Raw genomic sequence first — 18465 nt, 5'->3', positions numbered from 1 at the left:
AGATGAAGTCACTACTGCAAAATCACAAAGGCCATGAAGTCACTAAGGCCAACCACGGACAAATCTCTTACACAACTGTAAACATCCTCCAAGATCAGGTGAACAGATCCAGTTTCTGGTATAGGGGTGGGTCAACCTGGAGGCCTGGAGAGGCAAGCAAAGGCCCAGGATAGAGCTGGAGACAGCAACAGGTTGGCTTAGATGAGGAGGAGGAGAATGTATTTAGAAAGAGCAGGTGGCTTGAACTTACTTTCACATTTATACTGCTGGATTTGATGCTCTGTGCAACCATCCCAGTGCAGCAGCTCCAAAACTGTTCCCCAAACAATCCTGCTCCTGGTAACAACCACCAAACTGCTACTGAAATACCATCAAGCTTACAAGCTTGACCCCAGGCTGGGAATCATTATTTTAAAGCTCACCTCTTCGTAAGATCTGCACTGGGAGAGCAAAGCAGAATTTTAAAGTACTTGGACAGAATGACAAGGGGGAAAGAAAAAATAAATGGGAGGACCTGATCTTTTAAATCCCTATTTAAAATTCCAGCAGTGACAAAGCCAGATTTAATAAAAAAATAAGAAGAGGTGCAAAGAGAAAAGGGAAGTTACAGCAGACAGTGTAGTCACAGACCTGTAAGCTCAGTTTCACAGGTGTCACAGAGGAAAGAGACCTCAGAGACCTCAGCTGGACAAACTGAATTGGATTTCTGAGCCCTTGTGATTTACAGACATATAGTAATAAGATCTCACTTCTACCTGTGCATGGGATTTAGGCTTGGCTTTATTAATTTTTCTCTCAAAAATTCCTTCTTTAACTCAAGTAGTTTGGGTCCAAATAGAAGCATCAGACCTCATGTCCCAAAAACCAGCTGGTTCCCCCTGATCCTCATGGGAGACTGAAACACCCACTCAAACCAGTATAAACTGGAGGGACAAAACACAGCAGTGCACCCACCAGGATGCTTCTGGTATTGAACTCACCTGGGAGATGCAGGGAATGCCAAAGCCCTTCCAGTAAAACTAGAAGGAACAAAAAGTCAATCTGTTGGGCACCACTTGGAAAATAAGGCCCCAAGCTCTGGAGTTCACATGTGCACAGAGAACTCCAATACAGGTTCAGACTTCAGCCACTGCCACACTGATTGTGAAGCCAGAAGACTGGTCTGCAGGTGACACATACAGCAGTTATGTGTTGTCTGATGTGGATCCTTCTAGCAAGCTGAAAATATCACAGCATCTGTCACCAACTGCTTGATTTTCCGTTTTTATTTTGCATGGTCTTTGCAGACAGAGCATGTTATAAATACAACATTTGTAAAAACTCAACAGCTGAAACAATTCCTCATTTTGAAAGTGCATGTCAAACACATATTTCTGACTTCTTCACATTTATATGCAACTGATCAATAACATTTAACCTAATAAACCCAGTGCTTTTAAGTCTTTTGGGGGGAAAAGCAGCAGAATGTGTTCCTCCAGACATGAGTTTTCCAAAAAAGTCTGTTAAAAACCACGCTGCATCGGTATCTGGTTACTATACAGAGGGATGTACATATATATATTTATTTATAGGCTCGCAGATAGAGCAAAGAACTCTAAGACCACATTAAAATGACGGTGATCTAATGACCCAGCTGGCATAATTAGCAGAATCTGCCAAGAAGGAAAAGGTGATCTGTCCTCTAGCACCAGAACCATGGTTTAAGAGCAACAGCTCAAAGCATCATTGAGCAGTAGGTAGCACATTTCTATCCCCTATTGACCAGAACTCATGTTTTAACGTGCAACCATGTCAAAAACACAAAGGCACAATTAATGGAGGAAGAGAAAAAGTGATCAGTTCCTTCATAGAGCTGTAGGAACTGGGACTGCAGGACCTTGGGCCAGCTCAAACAGATCAGTGATTAAAGGGACATCAAACAAGCAGTAGGAAAAATTTGCCTTCTGCTTTTCCTAAACAAAAGTGCATCCTATGATCAGACAAGGCAACAAAACCAGTGATCATTCAACTGAAACAACAGATTTACAGGCTCATGGTTCATGCTTTGGCAACAGAATTTTAACAAGTGATCACCAAATTTAATACAACAAAAATACCTCTTCACAGTGTCATCTAAAATCCTGTCATGTCATGGCCAGCCAGGCAGAAGAAAATAAGCTTAAGTGGTGGCTGTTAAACATTTCCTAAACAACCGGACTTGGGAATTAAGGAATCCTATTTAACATTATCATAACTGACTGTTCCCCTCTCAGACACTGGAGATCCAGAAAATGTGTGTCTGGATTTAAATCCCCTTGAACTTGGCTAGAAGTTACTTGCATTTAATCAAGCAATACAGATGCAGACACACTATATTTAGAAAACAGGAAAAAACAATGTTCTTAGTTCCTATTTGTGTTGGTATTTACAGAAGTGGGTAAAGATTGTAGGCATGCCTCTAAACTATGGACGTCTGTGGGATAGCAAAAAAGTCAAGGTTTAAAATACCATCCTTTCAAATACAGGGATTTCACAAAAATCGTTAGACACACACTCATCATGTAAGACTCAGAGGTATCCTGGTTAAGAAAGTCAAACCTCTTTTACACACAATCCTCCACTCACTTTTGAACTGGCCTGAATGATGACACACTGGAAAATAAAAAAAAAGGCACCAAGCAAAAACTTCAGACACTACAGGATGAGCTGTGCTGACTAGCGATTTGTACACCTATCCCCAGGCACCCTTCTCTCCAAAGGGCACCACACACAGAAGATATTCAAGTGCTTTCAGTCAAAAAAAAAAAACCAAAAACAAAAACAAAAACAAAAACAAAAATGCAAACCATTAAGCAATTCCACAGGCCTAAAAATCAAAAGGAAAGCAAGAAAAGCTTGAAGTGGAGAAAACTTGACATTGTGCATTTCTTATTCGCAGGTCTGACTTAATTAAAGTGGAACTCTGAAGGTAAAAATAATTTGTGCAATAAGGGCACTGTTTGTAAACCAGAGCCGCCCACCCAGCACCGCTACCGAATGCAGTCCAAAAAATGCACTTCTGGGTACAGCGTGTTCACCAGGAGGGACAGGAGGTTATTGCCATCCTGAAGGCAGTGCTCGGGGTGCTTGATGAACAGAGAGGCCTGGGAGAGCTGCTCTTGGTAATCCATGTATTGTTTGTTGGATGACATGGCTTCGAGAGCACTCAGTGCCTACGGGGAAAAGGGAAAATTCTGTTAGTTTTGTGTATTTTGGTCCGTGACACAACACCATCTGCACAATTCCCCTAAAGGATCCTCACCCACTACAGAACACAGAGTACTCAGAAAAAAACCAGTTGCAAACTGCCATCTCGTAACAGTGTTTCAAGTCAGCTTGTGTTTTTCAATCTGTTCTCTCCCCAGGATCGACACAAAAACTGTCCTATGATTGCTTCCTAGGATTCTGTAACCCAAATATTGTCAAATATCTACTTCATGGACTCAAGACACAGTTTCACAGAAATTATGCCAAACTACAAGCTGCAACACGCTTAAATATTCACTTTAGGTTGTTCTTATGAATATATTGAGTTTCATGAAAGTATTGTTTTGCTCCCATTAATAGTATTAAAGTTAGATATTAACTGTCAAGTTAAAAAATCATATGTAGAGAAGACTGTTGACAGGACTAGCAAGGGCAAATGTAGAAAATATTTCTGAACAAGCTTTGTTCTCTTCTTAGAGAAACAAGCTGTACCAAGCTGCTTTACTTTGGTTTCTAACCAACTCCTCCTTCCTCTTCTCAAGTACTTACTGAAAGAACACCACGGTAAGTGCACATGCTAAAGGGGGAATGTTTATTTGTCACAGGCCTTTTAAGCCCTGACCTCACACAAACAAATGTCAGTGTGAGTGTAGCCCTGCTTTATCACTGAAAAGCAGTGCAAACCACATCAGAACTGTTTTTTCCTGTTTGTTTTAAATTCCTTCTACCTGCTATGTTCCAAACGTTCTGAGTCAGGCTTTACAGACCTAATTTCATCTGCTCCTTTTAAATGTCTAAGATTCAAAAATGAATTTTTGAAAAAGAATGAATTCTTCGTATTAACACAGAACACTGTATGAAGTTTTACCCAGGATCACCTTTAGGACAGAGTCAAACACAAAGTCCTGCTGCCAAAGTTTAGCAACAGGGTGAGAGCAAGATTGACCTAGAAGAAATACTCGACTCTTACAAAGCTCACCCCAAAAGCTAAAGGAGCAGCCAGAGATGGGCACACCTCACCTGCTGAGCCTTCTGAGACAGCCTGGGTTCTGAACCGGCCTTGAGGCGCACCTGGCTCTCTGCAGGGATCTGCACCAGGAGGAAGGCGGACAAACTGCGAGCAACCACCCGGAACCTGCACGGGGAGAGCACCGAGGGGCAGGGTGACACCAGATCTGCAAGTCTCAACAGCAGATAAATTGAAAGTTCTATCCACGAGGCATCTCTTGCATGAGGAACAAAGTAAAGGCTCGAGAGGAGCTATTCCAATGCATCAGAAACCACTTCAGTCTCACAGAATCCCAGAGCGGTTTGAGTTGGGAAGGACCTTAAAGCTCATCTTGTTCCACCCCCTGCCATGGCAGGGACATCTTCCACAGGACCAGGCTGCTCCAAGCCCCATCCAGCCCGGCCTTGAACACTTCCAGGGGTGGAAGGGGATCCCAGCTTCTCTGGGTATACATGCAATAGGACACAACACATACTAGAAGATAATGTAATACTTTTACACGAGATACTGCATCTGTTTCAAACCTAGCTGAAACACTTCTGACCTCACATACTCCTCAGGTGACAGAATGTAAAACATTGCTATCACCCAAATCAAGGGATGAGTTGAATGACACCAAGAATTCATGGCAATTTGAACAGCAATGCATCCCAGAAGGTCTTTAAAAACATTAAGTTATCTTTAGGTGCAGGGTTGAATTGCTGTTCAACAAATATTTATGGGTTTTTTTCCTCAGCATTCTTTCCAGAGTGAACTTGATTTCAACACCTAGCAATCAAACTTGGTGTCTCTGTTTAGAAGGTAGAGTGAATCACAATGCTCCTTTGTGCATCACTTAACATTTCCAATACCTCAAGGTTAGGACAGAAATTCTAACATGTCTGTTTTTACACAAAATCTTGGGAAGTCAACTGAAATAGTTTTCTATAGATCAGGTGGAAGTGCCTCCCTCTAACCAACAGTCTCCCTACAAACTTTGCTTGAGGAGGGCTTTAAGCCAGATTTAGAACTGCATTTTCTTTCCTTTTTCGCCAGAACCTTTACAGAGGTTTATAGTTGCTTCTTAACTTGATTAACACACTCACTGTGCTGTTTCTGTGACAGGCCCAAAGAACATTATAGATCTGGGGGAAATGTGGATTCTGATCACCTTTTAACACTGCGCTGGACCCAGACTGGGCATGCTGGACCCAGGCTGAAGTTTCTTTAATACCATGATGCAAACCAATTAATTCACCACAGCTTCAGCCCTCACCTGGGTGACAAAGGAGACCTCCTGCCTAACCCAATAGCACCAAGTATTCCAGAAGTGAGTCTCTCTTCAGCCAGCTGGCTCTGCCGGGCCTGGATGGACAGCAGGGTCCGGATGACAGATTCAATCAGAATGGGGTCATCTTGCTCCAGCTGCACCAAGGATAACTGCATGGCTTTATGCCACCAGAGAAACAGCTTTGCCTCTTCCTTTGCTGAGCTTTAGGTAAAATTTAAAGAAAAATATAAGAGAAAATAAAAATTTAAGAGTCACAGCATAGGTCAAGAAGTTTATTCCCCTCCCCCTTTGGTCCATGAAGAATTTAGCTTGTTAATTAATAACAGCTAATTTTATCACATGAGGATAGCATAACTGTACTACCCCACCAGATATTATACTGCTGTGACTGCTACTGTTATGGATTTGATCCACCAGCTATCAGGTTTTAAGGGCCTGTAACTGGACAAAGAACAGTGCTTCCTTTTAAGCTTTACAACTAGAAATAAATGATACTGCAGTTGTAAGTGGATTTAAACTTGCCTAAGACTTGGCACAAAAGGAATGAACTGTATCTCTACTCGTTTGTTCTTTTCTTTACTTACCAATAAAAGACTTTAGGAAGCACTAGATGTTGTTACCACAACAACTTGGATATTTAATATGATCCTTGAGAAAAGGAAAGATTAAAGCTTTTTGTGGAGTAAAGCCCAAAGTGAAGTTCCCCCTATGCTATTTTTAATCTTTCCCCAAACAGTTGGCAGTTTAAGTTAACAAGCTCAGATTTTCCACATAAAGCACCATCACGAGTTTCCTGCATCAGACTATCCTCACATTACTCCTCCCAGTTGTTTCCCATTGCAGGCGATCTCAGATCTGATGTTTAGAGCAAGGTTTAATCTGCTTTATATGGTGGCTTTGCTGTCTCCTTCATACCTTGATAATTAAATTACTACAGTACCTACCAGTGAAAATATTTTTTGAATTTCAAGAAACAGTGGGAACATACATTTTCCCAAATTGTTCTTTTACAGAAAGTATGAACATTATCAACATTAACATGGAACAAAAGTAATCAGGTTTGTTAAATCCTGGCAATTTCAGCAGCAACTCTAACTACAGTTGCTACACGCATTAAATATTTTTATTTTGATCCTTTCCCCTCAGAACCCAGTTATCTCAGATGTTTTACAGCAGCACAGGCCGCTAACCCTGGGCATCCCATCACATGCACTGGGCTCCAGGTTTGGTTCAGAGCTGCTGCACAGTCCCCATCCAGCAGCTCAGTGCCAGACTGAATAATCGGCACATAACTCATCCCACCTTGTGGACACACTGGGAAGTGTAACCCAGAATCATTCAGGGTTTGCTTTGAGTCATTTTAACAAGAGCACAAATCCAGGCTGTTATTGAACCAAGCTTATCTGACTGAAAAATGACTGGAACTCACTAATTTTCTAGCAGATTAAATTCCTTCTTCCATTTAACCACCACAACTACTTTCAGTTGGCACTGCAGATGGACAGACCCTGTATTAGCAGATATAGAAGAACAGGCCATTTCATCTGGCACGCTGTTGAAATTAACTTAATTAACCAGGGCTACCTAATTATACCAGCTCTACAACTTTAAATAAACTTTAATCTAAATAACAATAATAATAATGCAAAAGTCCAGGCACATTCAGAAGCTCCAAGTTTCATACCTGGGGTACACTTGCTCCAGCCATTTGCTGATGGTTAGCAGGATTTTCATTTCATTGGTAAGGGTTTGGTCAGTGTTCAGGCATTGCAGCAGGTAGACATAGAGTGTCAAGTAACTTCCTAAAGACAGGCACTCCTGCAGGAATTCTTCCATGGTTAGCTCAGGAACTTGGAGGGAAGCAAGTATAGGGCCCCAGCCTAACTCCTGGCGGTGAGGGGAATCTTTGAAGAAAGGAGGACGAAATAAAAAATTAAAAAAAAAAAAAATTAAAAAAAACATGTGAGAAAGCAGCAGTTGGTAAAACCTAAGAACCAGGACTACTAGTTAAGAGAATCTGGGCTGCTTAAGCTGTTTTTCAGGTAATCAGCATGTCATGCAACTCTGATGGAGGGAATAGAAAAATTCCATTATCATAGGGCACCTCCTTGAGGTCAAGGTGAGATATTTTCCCAGCATTCAGCCAGGACTAGAATTTGAACATTTTAGCAATGGAATTAGAAGCATTTCCCTCAGGTGTACTGAAATCTTCCACAAACTGAAAGAATTAAAAATGCAGTTCCACGAGGATTACGTAAACAGAAAGAAGAAGGGAAAAAAAAAAAATCATGCACAGCACACTTTCAGAGTTTTACCAAACAAGAGTGTTTTTTTTCTCAAATTAGCTTACAGAACACTAGAGAAGGGGAAAAATGTCTTCAGTTCTCTTGGGGTGATTTTTTTTTTTTAATAAAGTCCTCCACTTTAGCAGGAAAAATGGCAACACTACACAGAGCAAATCAGTTTTCACAGAGACAGGTATTAAGATATTAATGGATATTAAGATGGATATTAAGAGATGGATATTAAGAAAACACACAATTAGGGCAGCTGTAAGACCCAAAGCATAGTCACAGAATCCCAGAATGGTTTGGGTTGGAAGGGACATAGAAGATCATCTTATACCTGCCATAGCAGGGACACTTTCCACTATCCCAGGCTGCTCCAAGCCACACCCCACCTGGCCTTGGACACTTCCAGGGTTGGAGAAGCCACAGCTTCTCTGGGAAACCTGTGCCAGGGCCTCCCCATCCTGAAAGGGAAGAATTTCTCTCTGATACCCCATCTACCCTTGTGACAGTGTGAAGCCATTTCCCCGTGGCAAAGAGGCTGGAACAAAGTGATCTCTAATGACCCTTCCAAGCCAAACCAGTCCTTAATTCCAGACAATTTGTGTTCAGTGGCATCCCATGTCAGGTTAAGCCCTTTTCTGACCCAGAGATGGGGCAACCGAGAGGCATTTTAAAAACTTTCATCCCATTTTCATTCTCATGAGAAGGGTGAGACAATACAAATGTTATAATTCACAATTATCCATTGTGGATTATCCAATTATCCATCACAATCAGAAGCCAACTATTTCCTAATTACAGTACATTGTAAGTGTTTCTTGGTCTACCAGCTTTTGCCACACCATGCTGTAAATGCCTTAATGCCAATCATCTAAAATTATCCCTTGTGGGTTCTACTGCAATGCATCTTTCATAGTTCTATTTCTCCAAAGTACCTAGTTTTGTTTGCAAGGCCATCCTTCGAAACTTGTTTCTAATTCCATTTCTCTCTCAACCATGTCTGTCCTATTCCATGGCATTTCTAAGTCAGCATTTCATATCTCAAAGTTTGCATACAGACGCACACTATGTGAGCCTTCTGTCAGGCTTTGAGAAACTCTCTACAAATTCATTTCCCACAGTCCCAGGCCGCCCAGAGGCTGTGAGACAGACGCAGGCTCCTACCGTCGCTGAAGTAGGAAGTGATGCAGGCCTCCGTGGTCTCGGCCATGTGGCGCACGGAGGCCAGGCTGTGGCAGGCAGCCGTGAGGAGGGGCATGGCCAGCAGCCCCTGCACTCTGCTGTCGATCCACCTGCGCAGGCTGCCCCGCAGGGACTCGGCCGTGGTGATGCTGGAGTTGTTCAGCATCATCAGCGTCTCCGTGAACAGGCTGCTGAGGGCCAGGTGACGCGTCTGCAGATCCATGTCTGCGAGGCAGAAACCAGGGAACCCTCTCAGTGAAGAGACACTGGAACCCAGATTCAGCTTCACCACTGGACACTTTCTGGGAAAAGCCTCTTCCTCGGTACGCACCCTTGGGCTGGAAGAGGCACAACCCCTCACAACCATTTCTGTGGAGTACACGGATTTCACATGAACTCATAGTTTGACAGAGGAACCTCAAGATGGTCCTAGTACTAAAAATGAGACCTAAATGATCTCACCACACAATCCTGGGTGTCTGGACGTGTTATACCACTGTGGTACACCAGTATACCTCTTATACTTCAACACTGTCAAGTTTTCCCAGTTTTATAATCTAGAACCTTTTGGAGTCACAGAATCAATTAATATTAAGGGTTGGAAGGGACTTTAAATATCATCTAGGGTCCAACCCTCCTGCCATAGGCAGGGACACTTCCACTAGATCAGGTTGCTCAAGGCCTTACCCAATGTGGCCTGGAGCACTGCCAGGGTTAAGGCATCCCTAACTTCCCTGGGCAACCTGTGCCAGTGTATCACCAACCTCACAGTAAGAATTTCTTCCTAACACCTAACATAATCTTCCCAATTTCAGTTTGTACCCATTGCTCCTAATCCCTCAGGACCAGGAGAATGGATTTGTGTCCTTCTTCCCTTTAGAATGACAAGTAAAATAAACATTGGAAAAAACCCCAAAACCACCAGATGACTAACAAATTAATTGCTTAAGCTCCTCTATGTCAGCCAGTTTTACTCACAAACTTAACCCCTGTTTTTGATGTTGCTTGTGTCACTCTAGACAGCTCTGTAGGGCAAGATTCATATTTTTGCTTTGTGCTAATATACCACCGATGTATACATCACCAAAGCACCATGCCCTGCTGCCATAAGGGAGACATGACAGCAATGCAAGTAATTAAATCGTCACAGATGTTCATCAATCCACTCAGTGGAATAAAGGATTTTGACAGCCTTAAAGTAATTTGCCATTTCCTCAACACAAACCTGGGGGATTAAAGATGACTACGTCATCTAGCAACTTGGCCATTTCTTGTTCCAAAACTGCAAGGGTTATCTTTCCACTTTGTTCTAAGGTGCTGAGGAACTGAACCACCTGGCGAATGTACACTCGGCACTTCAGTGTTGCATCCTGTCAAACAAAATTAGAATCAATTAGGGACAAAAAAATTCTAAAAAAGAAAAACCACACCTAGAACTCTTCCCATATTCTGTAATATACACAAGCAGAACTTCACAAAAACCAAGAACAGCAAGGAGATGCTTCAAAACTAGTTCAACTCACAAGGTGGATGTGACTATCTGAAGATGCTCCAAAGCCTGCTGAGATTTTCAGGAGCTTCACAATCAGTTCAGCTCCAGCATCCTTAGCAAGGATAACAGAGGGAGGGTAATGACTGTTGCAGTAGCTGATGATGCTTTCATAAGATGAAATGCCCACAAGTTGCCAAGGAAGGGAGGTGGTCTGTCCAAGAAGATTTATGAGTGGAGATTCCTGCAGATTTAAAGACATAGTATAAGCTGCACCTTCTTTGCAGTTTTCAATTCATACTCACAGTACTCAATATTGGAAGGAAGCGCTGGCTTCAGAGAATTTGAAGGAGATGGAGATGAAAACCCACAGAAATAGATGACCTTAGGGAGTCTGTCTGAAAAGCACTTCCTTATTCAAGCAGTAAGCTAACACAAGTACTTCATCTCTAGCACTTGTAGAACTGTATTCAGAGTGTTGCAGCAGCAGCTCTAACAAAAGTCTGTGAAAAATGATTTTACATGTAAACAGGTAAAGACAGCTAGAAAGATATGGAGGCCCTTCAAGTTAAAGTCACTTCAGTACACGCTTAAAACAGGCATTAAAATAATATTATTTTTGAAAATGCATTAATGTAAGTTCACAGGAGAAACTGTCTCCCTCATTTTCCATTTAATGAATCATCCACCAACCTGGGGACTCCTCATGCTGTTATTCCCCTAAGTACCACCCTGAACAGCACAGCAGCCTCACAGCTCACACAGGCAGTGCAAGTCAGCAGATGTAAAAGTCTCTCTGTCTATGGGCAGCTCCCATCTATTCTTAAACATCTGCAGTAAAAAAGAGCCCCCTGGACACAGAGAAACAGCAACTGGTATGGAGCTTTGTTAGAAGTTTAGACTAGGTATCAGGGAAAGGCTCTTCCCCAGAGGGTGCTGGCACTGCCCAGGCTCCCCAGGGAATGGGCACGGCCCCGAGGCCGCCAGAGCTCCAGGAGCCTTTGGACAGCACTGCCAGGATGCACAGGGTGGGACTGTTGGGGTGTCTGTGCAGGGACAGGAGCTGGACTGGATGATTACTTCCAACTAAGGATATTCTACATCCTATTCTATGTTTTTGCAGGTTTTAGAACGAGCAAATACTGGAACTGTGGTGACAATCCAGAACCCACCCAAATTACACTACTTCTACAGGAATGTGACACTGGTACAACAAGTACTCCTCAGGTTGTTCATGTCCTGGAACACAGGGCTGAGAAAGTTTGAGATTTAGATCAAGGTGTCACAGGAGTGCTCTGGGAGGCAAAAACCTCCTGACAGTGGGTCAGTTTAACACACTGCTGGAGGGAAGGAGGGAATTCCTGAGGCTGACTCAAGAATGTGCAAACAGCTATCTTCTGAAGCTTGAGAAGCTTCTGATAAGCAAACACATTCAGGTAAAAGCATGTGAACTCTGGTAATTTTCCTAAACTGAAATATAACAATGGTCAAAGGCTGCCAGTGACATCTTGGTGCAGCATCTTGTGCAGCATCCATCTCAGAGGAAATGGAAAGCAGAAGATTCTGCAAGTGGAAGAAAGCTGGCAGATGTGAAATGGGACTTTTTGAAGACGATCAAGACCCTCTGAAGACTCCTCCAAAAGCAATGAACTGGATTTAGTGACAACATCTCATGTACTTTCTAGTAAAGGATTATTTTTCTTTTAAGAGATGGGTTTGAACCGTCACAAAAATTACCTCTTCGCCTATAAGCTGTTCCTCCTTTGCCAACAGGACCATCATATACAGCAAACACACAATCATGCTGTGAGTCTGAGGGTGAGGGTTGGGATTCCAGGCATCAGAGAGGACACTGACCCAGTTTACTTCACATAAAACATAACCCAAGAACAAGAAACAACTCTTGGGGCTGCCTCTTTCGATCTAGGAAGGAGAAAGGGGAAAAAGACATGTGCATAAAATTATGTAAGTCTTAAGTACTTTTATACTTTCCAGTTCCTTAGCCAACTGTAAATCTACAGCAGCATTTTAGGTCAGCAGAGAAGCAGACAAATGTCTTTTCTCCATCATTTCATTCTCTCTTGTAGCTTTACCATGTCTCAGACAACTTGGAAGTGAGAACAACATGGCAAACATGGCCAAAAATATTAAATCTAACTAAAAAGATTAAATACATATGCAAAAAATGAGACACTCCAGCAGATCAACAAAGAGGGAGCTGTACAGCTCGCCCCAACTTTGTCTAAGACTCAAAAGCACTCCTTCACAAAAATCCATCACAAATTGAGCAGCTGTGAATGCTAAAAACAAACTTTAAAATCCTACTTGCTAATAGAACTGTCTCCTGCTCTCCAGCTATTTTCAAGGGCAGCACTGACTATGAACTTAATTCAACAGATGCCACAAACTCACTTTAAAGAACTCTTCCATAAGCATCTGGTCTGGATGCATTTCCTTCCATGGAAGCCTTCTGAACTCAGTGTGGAAAGCATAGAGAATAAACTCTGGCATTCTGGGGGCTGTGCAACACTCACAGTAATGCATTAGGTGTAACCAGAGAGCCCCATGGTGACTTGGCAACAGCTTTTCTAGAATCAAAGAAAATAGCCGAATTAACAACAGAAAAAAATTCAGATAAAACTTGATTTCAGAAGGAAGTCTATTTTTGAAGATTAACAACTTGTAAATTACACTCAAAAAAAAAAAAAGCACACTAAACTTTAGTATTTTTTTCCTCCACATCAACAAGTGGGGAGGCTTAGGATTTCATGCTCACCTTTGAAGCTCTCATGCAAAAGCTTGATGCAATCTGCAAACAGACAGACCATGGTGGAGGCTACAGGAGTGTCACTCTCCAGCCAAGGATAGCAGGGCTGGCTGCTGAAAAGAAGCACAACACAAATTTCAGTGTTCAGTTACCTGAGCATAAGTATTTGCAATTTAAGTACTCTAAAGCAGTGAAGTACAGGTATCAGCAGTCCTCCCCTTCAGCTTTTTTGGGACTCTCCTCTTCTTTAGAAGAGCTGCATAATTCACTATCCCAATGAAGATCCACCGAGTAACCAGAAATTACTTGTTTGTTTGATATTTCATAACAGAATTGAAACAACAGAGTTTCTCAATGACATTATTCACCAACTGCAAACAACCTTCTAACTTCAGTGCTGAAGGCTGCACTCACAACTCCAAAAGCTTTTAATTTTAAAAGAAAGCAAAATTTGAATGTGCAGAAGCATAAGTAACTTCTCATGTGAAGACAGAGGCACACAAGGCAATAGATCACCACAGTATTCATTTAGCCTAAAGTTTCTTTATATACCACTGGCATTTGGGGTTGTATTTGTTTGGCTTTTTTGTTTTGTTTTAAACAGGTGTTATAGATATTATGGAAGCTAAAAAAACAGGAATCCGGAATTCAAGTTTTAGTGTTTTTAAAACTGAGTGAAACCCTTCAAATAATCAAGCCTTGCTCACATTGTTACAAGATCTTTCTCATATCTAAATTAATTATTCTATCCAAAACTTGGAAAATTTTATGTGGGTCATGAATTAGTTCTGTAATTATTAAGGAAATGACAAAGTGAGAGTTATTTAAATGGAAGGCAAGACAGTCACAAATTATTAAAAAACAGGTAATAATGAAAGCCATTCTTACAGGACTAAAGTCTCTACTTTAGCAAAAATTTGTTTAATTTTAAAATGCAATATATACCTTGCATCTTCTTTCTCCAAGACCAGTATCCATGGTTTAAAGAGTCCAGCAATGACTGAGTACAATGACTGCAATGCTAAAAGGAAACAAAACAAAGTTACTTTTTTCCTTCAAATCAAAAACAGTGAACATATTACACTTTTCTAAATCTGCATATAATATCCTTTTCCATTCTAACATTCACAGAATTATCGAATAATCAAGACTGGAAAAGACCTCTAAGATCATTGAGTCCAACCATTCAATCAGTCCTTTCTGGTCAAATAAAAATTTAAAATACAATATGCTTAATAATAACTCAAGTTAACAAAAGGGCTGTTTTAACAACCATCATAGTATTTTGCATTGTTAAGATCTTTTACTAGTACACCTTTAATAACACAACAGAGATTATGGGGGCTATAACGATTGACACTTTAAACCTGCACATATTAAAATGTCTTAATTAATATTTAAATTAAAATTAGTTTAAAAAAAAGTAAAAGCTGACTTTTTCCAGATTTAAATCATGCATGATGAAATTCAGTAGTGTCTCCCTCCAAACATCTTCTCAGTGCAAAAGACTCTATTTTTTTTTAGGAAAGTACAATCGATTCATAAAATAATTTTGAAGCAAGCTCAAATATTAAAAAAGCTTCCTCTCAGGTTATAAAGTCCTACATGGCCATGAAGTACATGAAGTAGCAGCAACATTTCCCATCTGTAATTTAATATTATCATTATTGCACAAATGCAAAGAAGATTTTACTGTATATTTAAGTGGCCCTTAACAGAGGGAATTAGAGCAATCAGGTGTCTGTTCTTAAGTAATTTACTTTAAAGACACATTACCTGCTAAAATTCTGCTACTGCCAACAGGCTCTTGGGCTAAATTAGCAACTTCAGTGTCAATCAGTTGTTTAATGAGATACTCCAGGAATGTGTTCACTTCAGCCACATAAGGAGTCCATTTTGAAAACAGGCCAAAAGTCCTGAAGTCCACTGAGGCCAGTCGGAGTTTGCAGAAGGATGCAGAAAGCCACTCTATTGTCTCTCTGACCTGTAAAAAGAGGAAGCTATTAATAGCTGCAGACAGAAAGGCTGCAGGGCAGTGTTATCTGTCACTGGAGGGCATCTGTTTCACCTGAAAAACATAAATCAGCCCAAAAGGCACCCACCTGTTCTATGGAGAGCAGAGTTTTTACAGGACCTTCAGCAGAATCACTTTTCTTTAAACTGCCCTGCTCAGCCACTGCTGAATCACACCCCAAAGCTTGAAGTGATGCCTTCCAGCAGTCAGGGCTTAGAAGCTGTTCTGATGAGCCTTAGGAGAAAGAAGGGAATGCACTTGTGAAAACCAGAAAGATGTCAGTCCCCTTCTCCAAACAAGTCAAAAAAGGTTGAAATAAGAGCTCCCTGCTACATGAAAAATTAGGTGAAGTGGGAGTTTGAAAGCCCAAAGTTTAAGGGTGAGAGATTATCTCTAGTTTGCAAATGTAATCAACATTTCTTTTTAGCATCTACATGTTTCTCTTCTTAGACACTTCCCAGGCACTTTGTTCATCCCTGGCTGCAAATACCCACTAAGAGACAGCTGCTCCCTCAGCAGGTATGGTTTGACAAAGGGAAGCACTTTCATTCTTATTTGAGGGGCACATCAGAATATGGTGGCATCAAATGTCAACCAGGACATTTTCAGCAGATTTCAGCATCAGTCACACATCTTCATAATTCCAGCTGTCCACCTGATACTGAAGGGTAATCAAAAACAAGGGTTCTGCATTACAGACCATGGCATGACCATCATTAATAGGTGCTTCCACTAACAGAAGACTCTCCTCCATCCTTCTCCTGTTACATGGGCTGGAAAATCTGTTGTCACTGATGTGTGTGCCTTGACCCATGCAAGAGCTACAATATATCTAAAAAAAAACACATTACATAGCAAGGCATATAAAAATGCCCTAGACAGAAACCTAAGGAACTGTAAATCATTCTGCAGTTTAACTCTACTGCACAGAGTTCATATTTTTAAGCCAGAAGGGTTCTGCACAAAGGCTTAGGATGCATCACCTCAGATACTCACTTTGCACGAACAACCTTAAGAAATCACTGTAGTGGTCAGGGAACTGATACTGGAGGAGGTTAGTCCAATGCTTGCAGAAGATATTAAATGGCATCAAAATATCTTCTTCAGGTTCCAGGCCACATGCATTGAGAGCCAAGTGAATGGACTCCAGGAGCTGGGTGCGCTCTGAGAGAGGTGGCTTGGCCACGCTCAACCACTGGCTCAGGTCAAACTACAACAGAGCACAGAGAGCATCTGTGAGCAGGAGATTCAACAGACACCACACCTTTGGGAGGAGGGAGAAGTCACCAGGGAAATTAAATCATGACATTTTTATGAATCTAAGAAAAACCTCATGAATTCGCATCTTGTTAGCCCGAACTCCCAACATCACTCTCCAAAGGCTATGATTTAGCATACTGCAGAAGTCTCCAGATCTATGGAACAGCCCTTGGGCAAGGGGCTCAGATTCAAAGATGTGTCTGAGTTTCCACACAAGCGTTAAACTGGACTGATGCCCACAGTCCATACATTTTCAGGTGGAGGAGCAAAGCTTTTGCAGCCCTTGAGCACCTGCTCAGACCTTGGTCAGCAGGGACAATACTGGCCACTGCCACGATGGACAGCTCAGAGCCCTGCCCAGGACAGACGGCCTGCTGCTCCCAGCTGTCTCCCTGTAACTGAAGAGCAGAATCAGAGCAGTATCAAAGGCCATGTGTTACATTAATTTCTCCACTGGCAGTATCAATAGTAACAGGAGATGTGTAAATCACATCTTTGCCATTACCTTACTCTGTTTTAAGACAGGCAGGAAGGATGCGGGTGCCAAACAGACACTGTCCCAAATTTTGTTTTGATTGTTAGATACCTGGCATTCCCTGGCTATTGTAATGAATGCCTTTGCAGAGATACCAGGCAGAAGTCATCAAGAGATGGTTTTAATTTCAGCAGTAAGCCCTGGGAAGCACATAGTGATACTATCTGGGCTAGAAAAGGCTACTTAATCTATTTGCTTTGGATTCCAGCCCCTCTTGAGCTTAAATGTAACACTTAACCATTCAGTATGTATGTATAAATGTATGTATGTATAAATGTAACAGTAACCATTCTACAGAACCTGCCAATGCTATTTTGAAGTACCAGATTTGCACCACTTCCCTCTTTAGCTTAAGGACATGGTCTTTAGGCAAAGAACACCCCAAAAACCAGACTTCACCTTTGTCAGCAGCATGAAGACAACGTCGCTGTTATCCTCACTCAGAAAGGCCACGACTTTTTCGTATAAAGTCACAAATTCACTGGGAGAGGCTACAGGAGTGAAGTAAGGAGAAAGCAGAGTACAGAGCCTCCGATTCTGCAGGATCGTCTGGAGCAGACGCCTGCACTCTGATTTGGTCCCACTGATGAACACCTGAGAGAAGTGGGAACGGTGGAAAAAATAACAGCCATATATCAGTCAACTGTAAAATACACCTCTTAAGCTTGTTGTTGAGACACCCACAGTTTTGGTCCTTTTATAAAAAAGGGAAGTTTTTCTCAAAAACAAGAGACTGAAATTATAAGATTAACATCAACTAAATGCTGTTATTCCACAAGATGTAACACAGAACAAACATGTCTTCCTAGCTCACTTTAGACAAGCATTTGTGATAGCATATGTTGTCTGAAAATACCCAAAATATCACTTTTTCTGATGGAACAGCATAAGAAAATTAATCCTGATTTCACCAGCCCTGCTTGATAATAGGACAAATTTAACAGAATTACAGCTGTGAAGAACTTCTCAGTACTTCAGCTGTTAGAGGTGCTCAAGGACAGCTGCACATTGAAATAAGCTGTATCTAAGATAAAAGTATCTGGACCCAAAGCAGAGGCTAATGATTTTTCTCAGAGCACAAACAGAGCAAACATTACCACCACCACCAAGCCCTTGTCTTCTCTACCAGCAAACATCTGATATAACTCACTACACAGAGAACACTGCAAGGCTGCAGAAGAAAAGCATCTAAAAACAGAGGTTGACAAGATGTGCATCAAACAGAAAGCGACAGGTAAAAGCAAAGTCTATGCTGAAACACACTTTTATCAACAGGAAGTATCCAAACCTTTGTTACCTGCCCAAAACTCCAGCATTTAACTAACACAATGACAATTTATTAACACTAAGCAGAGGCACCTCAGAACAACAGTTTTTATTTTGCTTAAATGCAAGCTTCACCTCTCCTAAAGACTGTGTACAT

At 41.5% G+C, this 18465-nt stretch overlaps 1 protein-coding gene across 1 annotated transcript in view; it reads right to left on the bottom strand.

Moving 5' to 3' along the window:
* Nucleotides 1-1250: 1250 nt before the first annotated feature.
* EPG5 (ectopic P-granules 5 autophagy tethering factor) overlaps nucleotides 1251-18465 on the bottom strand; it is a 54636-nt gene continuing 37421 nt past the window's right edge. The window contains exons 30-44 of the mRNA XM_054002394.1: nucleotides 17442-17636; nucleotides 16244-16457; nucleotides 15336-15481; nucleotides 15010-15217; nucleotides 14179-14254; nucleotides 13243-13346; nucleotides 12879-13054; nucleotides 12204-12389; nucleotides 10501-10710; nucleotides 10203-10347; nucleotides 8960-9202; nucleotides 7189-7408; nucleotides 5490-5705; nucleotides 4246-4360; nucleotides 1251-3191 (exon numbers count right to left, since the gene is read on the bottom strand). Of these exons, the coding sequence (XP_053858369.1) occupies nucleotides 3009-3191; nucleotides 4246-4360; nucleotides 5490-5705; nucleotides 7189-7408; nucleotides 8960-9202; nucleotides 10203-10347; nucleotides 10501-10710; nucleotides 12204-12389; nucleotides 12879-13054; nucleotides 13243-13346; nucleotides 14179-14254; nucleotides 15010-15217; nucleotides 15336-15481; nucleotides 16244-16457; nucleotides 17442-17636 (2637 nt within the window). The 3' untranslated portion in view covers nucleotides 1251-3008. The remainder of the gene's footprint in view (nucleotides 3192-4245; nucleotides 4361-5489; nucleotides 5706-7188; nucleotides 7409-8959; nucleotides 9203-10202; nucleotides 10348-10500; nucleotides 10711-12203; nucleotides 12390-12878; nucleotides 13055-13242; nucleotides 13347-14178; nucleotides 14255-15009; nucleotides 15218-15335; nucleotides 15482-16243; nucleotides 16458-17441; nucleotides 17637-18465) is intronic.

The sequence above is a fragment of the Vidua macroura genome, chromosome Z (genome assembly GCF_024509145.1).
Source record: "Vidua macroura isolate BioBank_ID:100142 chromosome Z, ASM2450914v1, whole genome shotgun sequence".
NCBI classification, from domain to species: Eukaryota; Metazoa; Chordata; class Aves; order Passeriformes; family Viduidae; genus Vidua; species Vidua macroura.
This window is presented reverse-complemented; position numbering and strand designations above follow the sequence as displayed.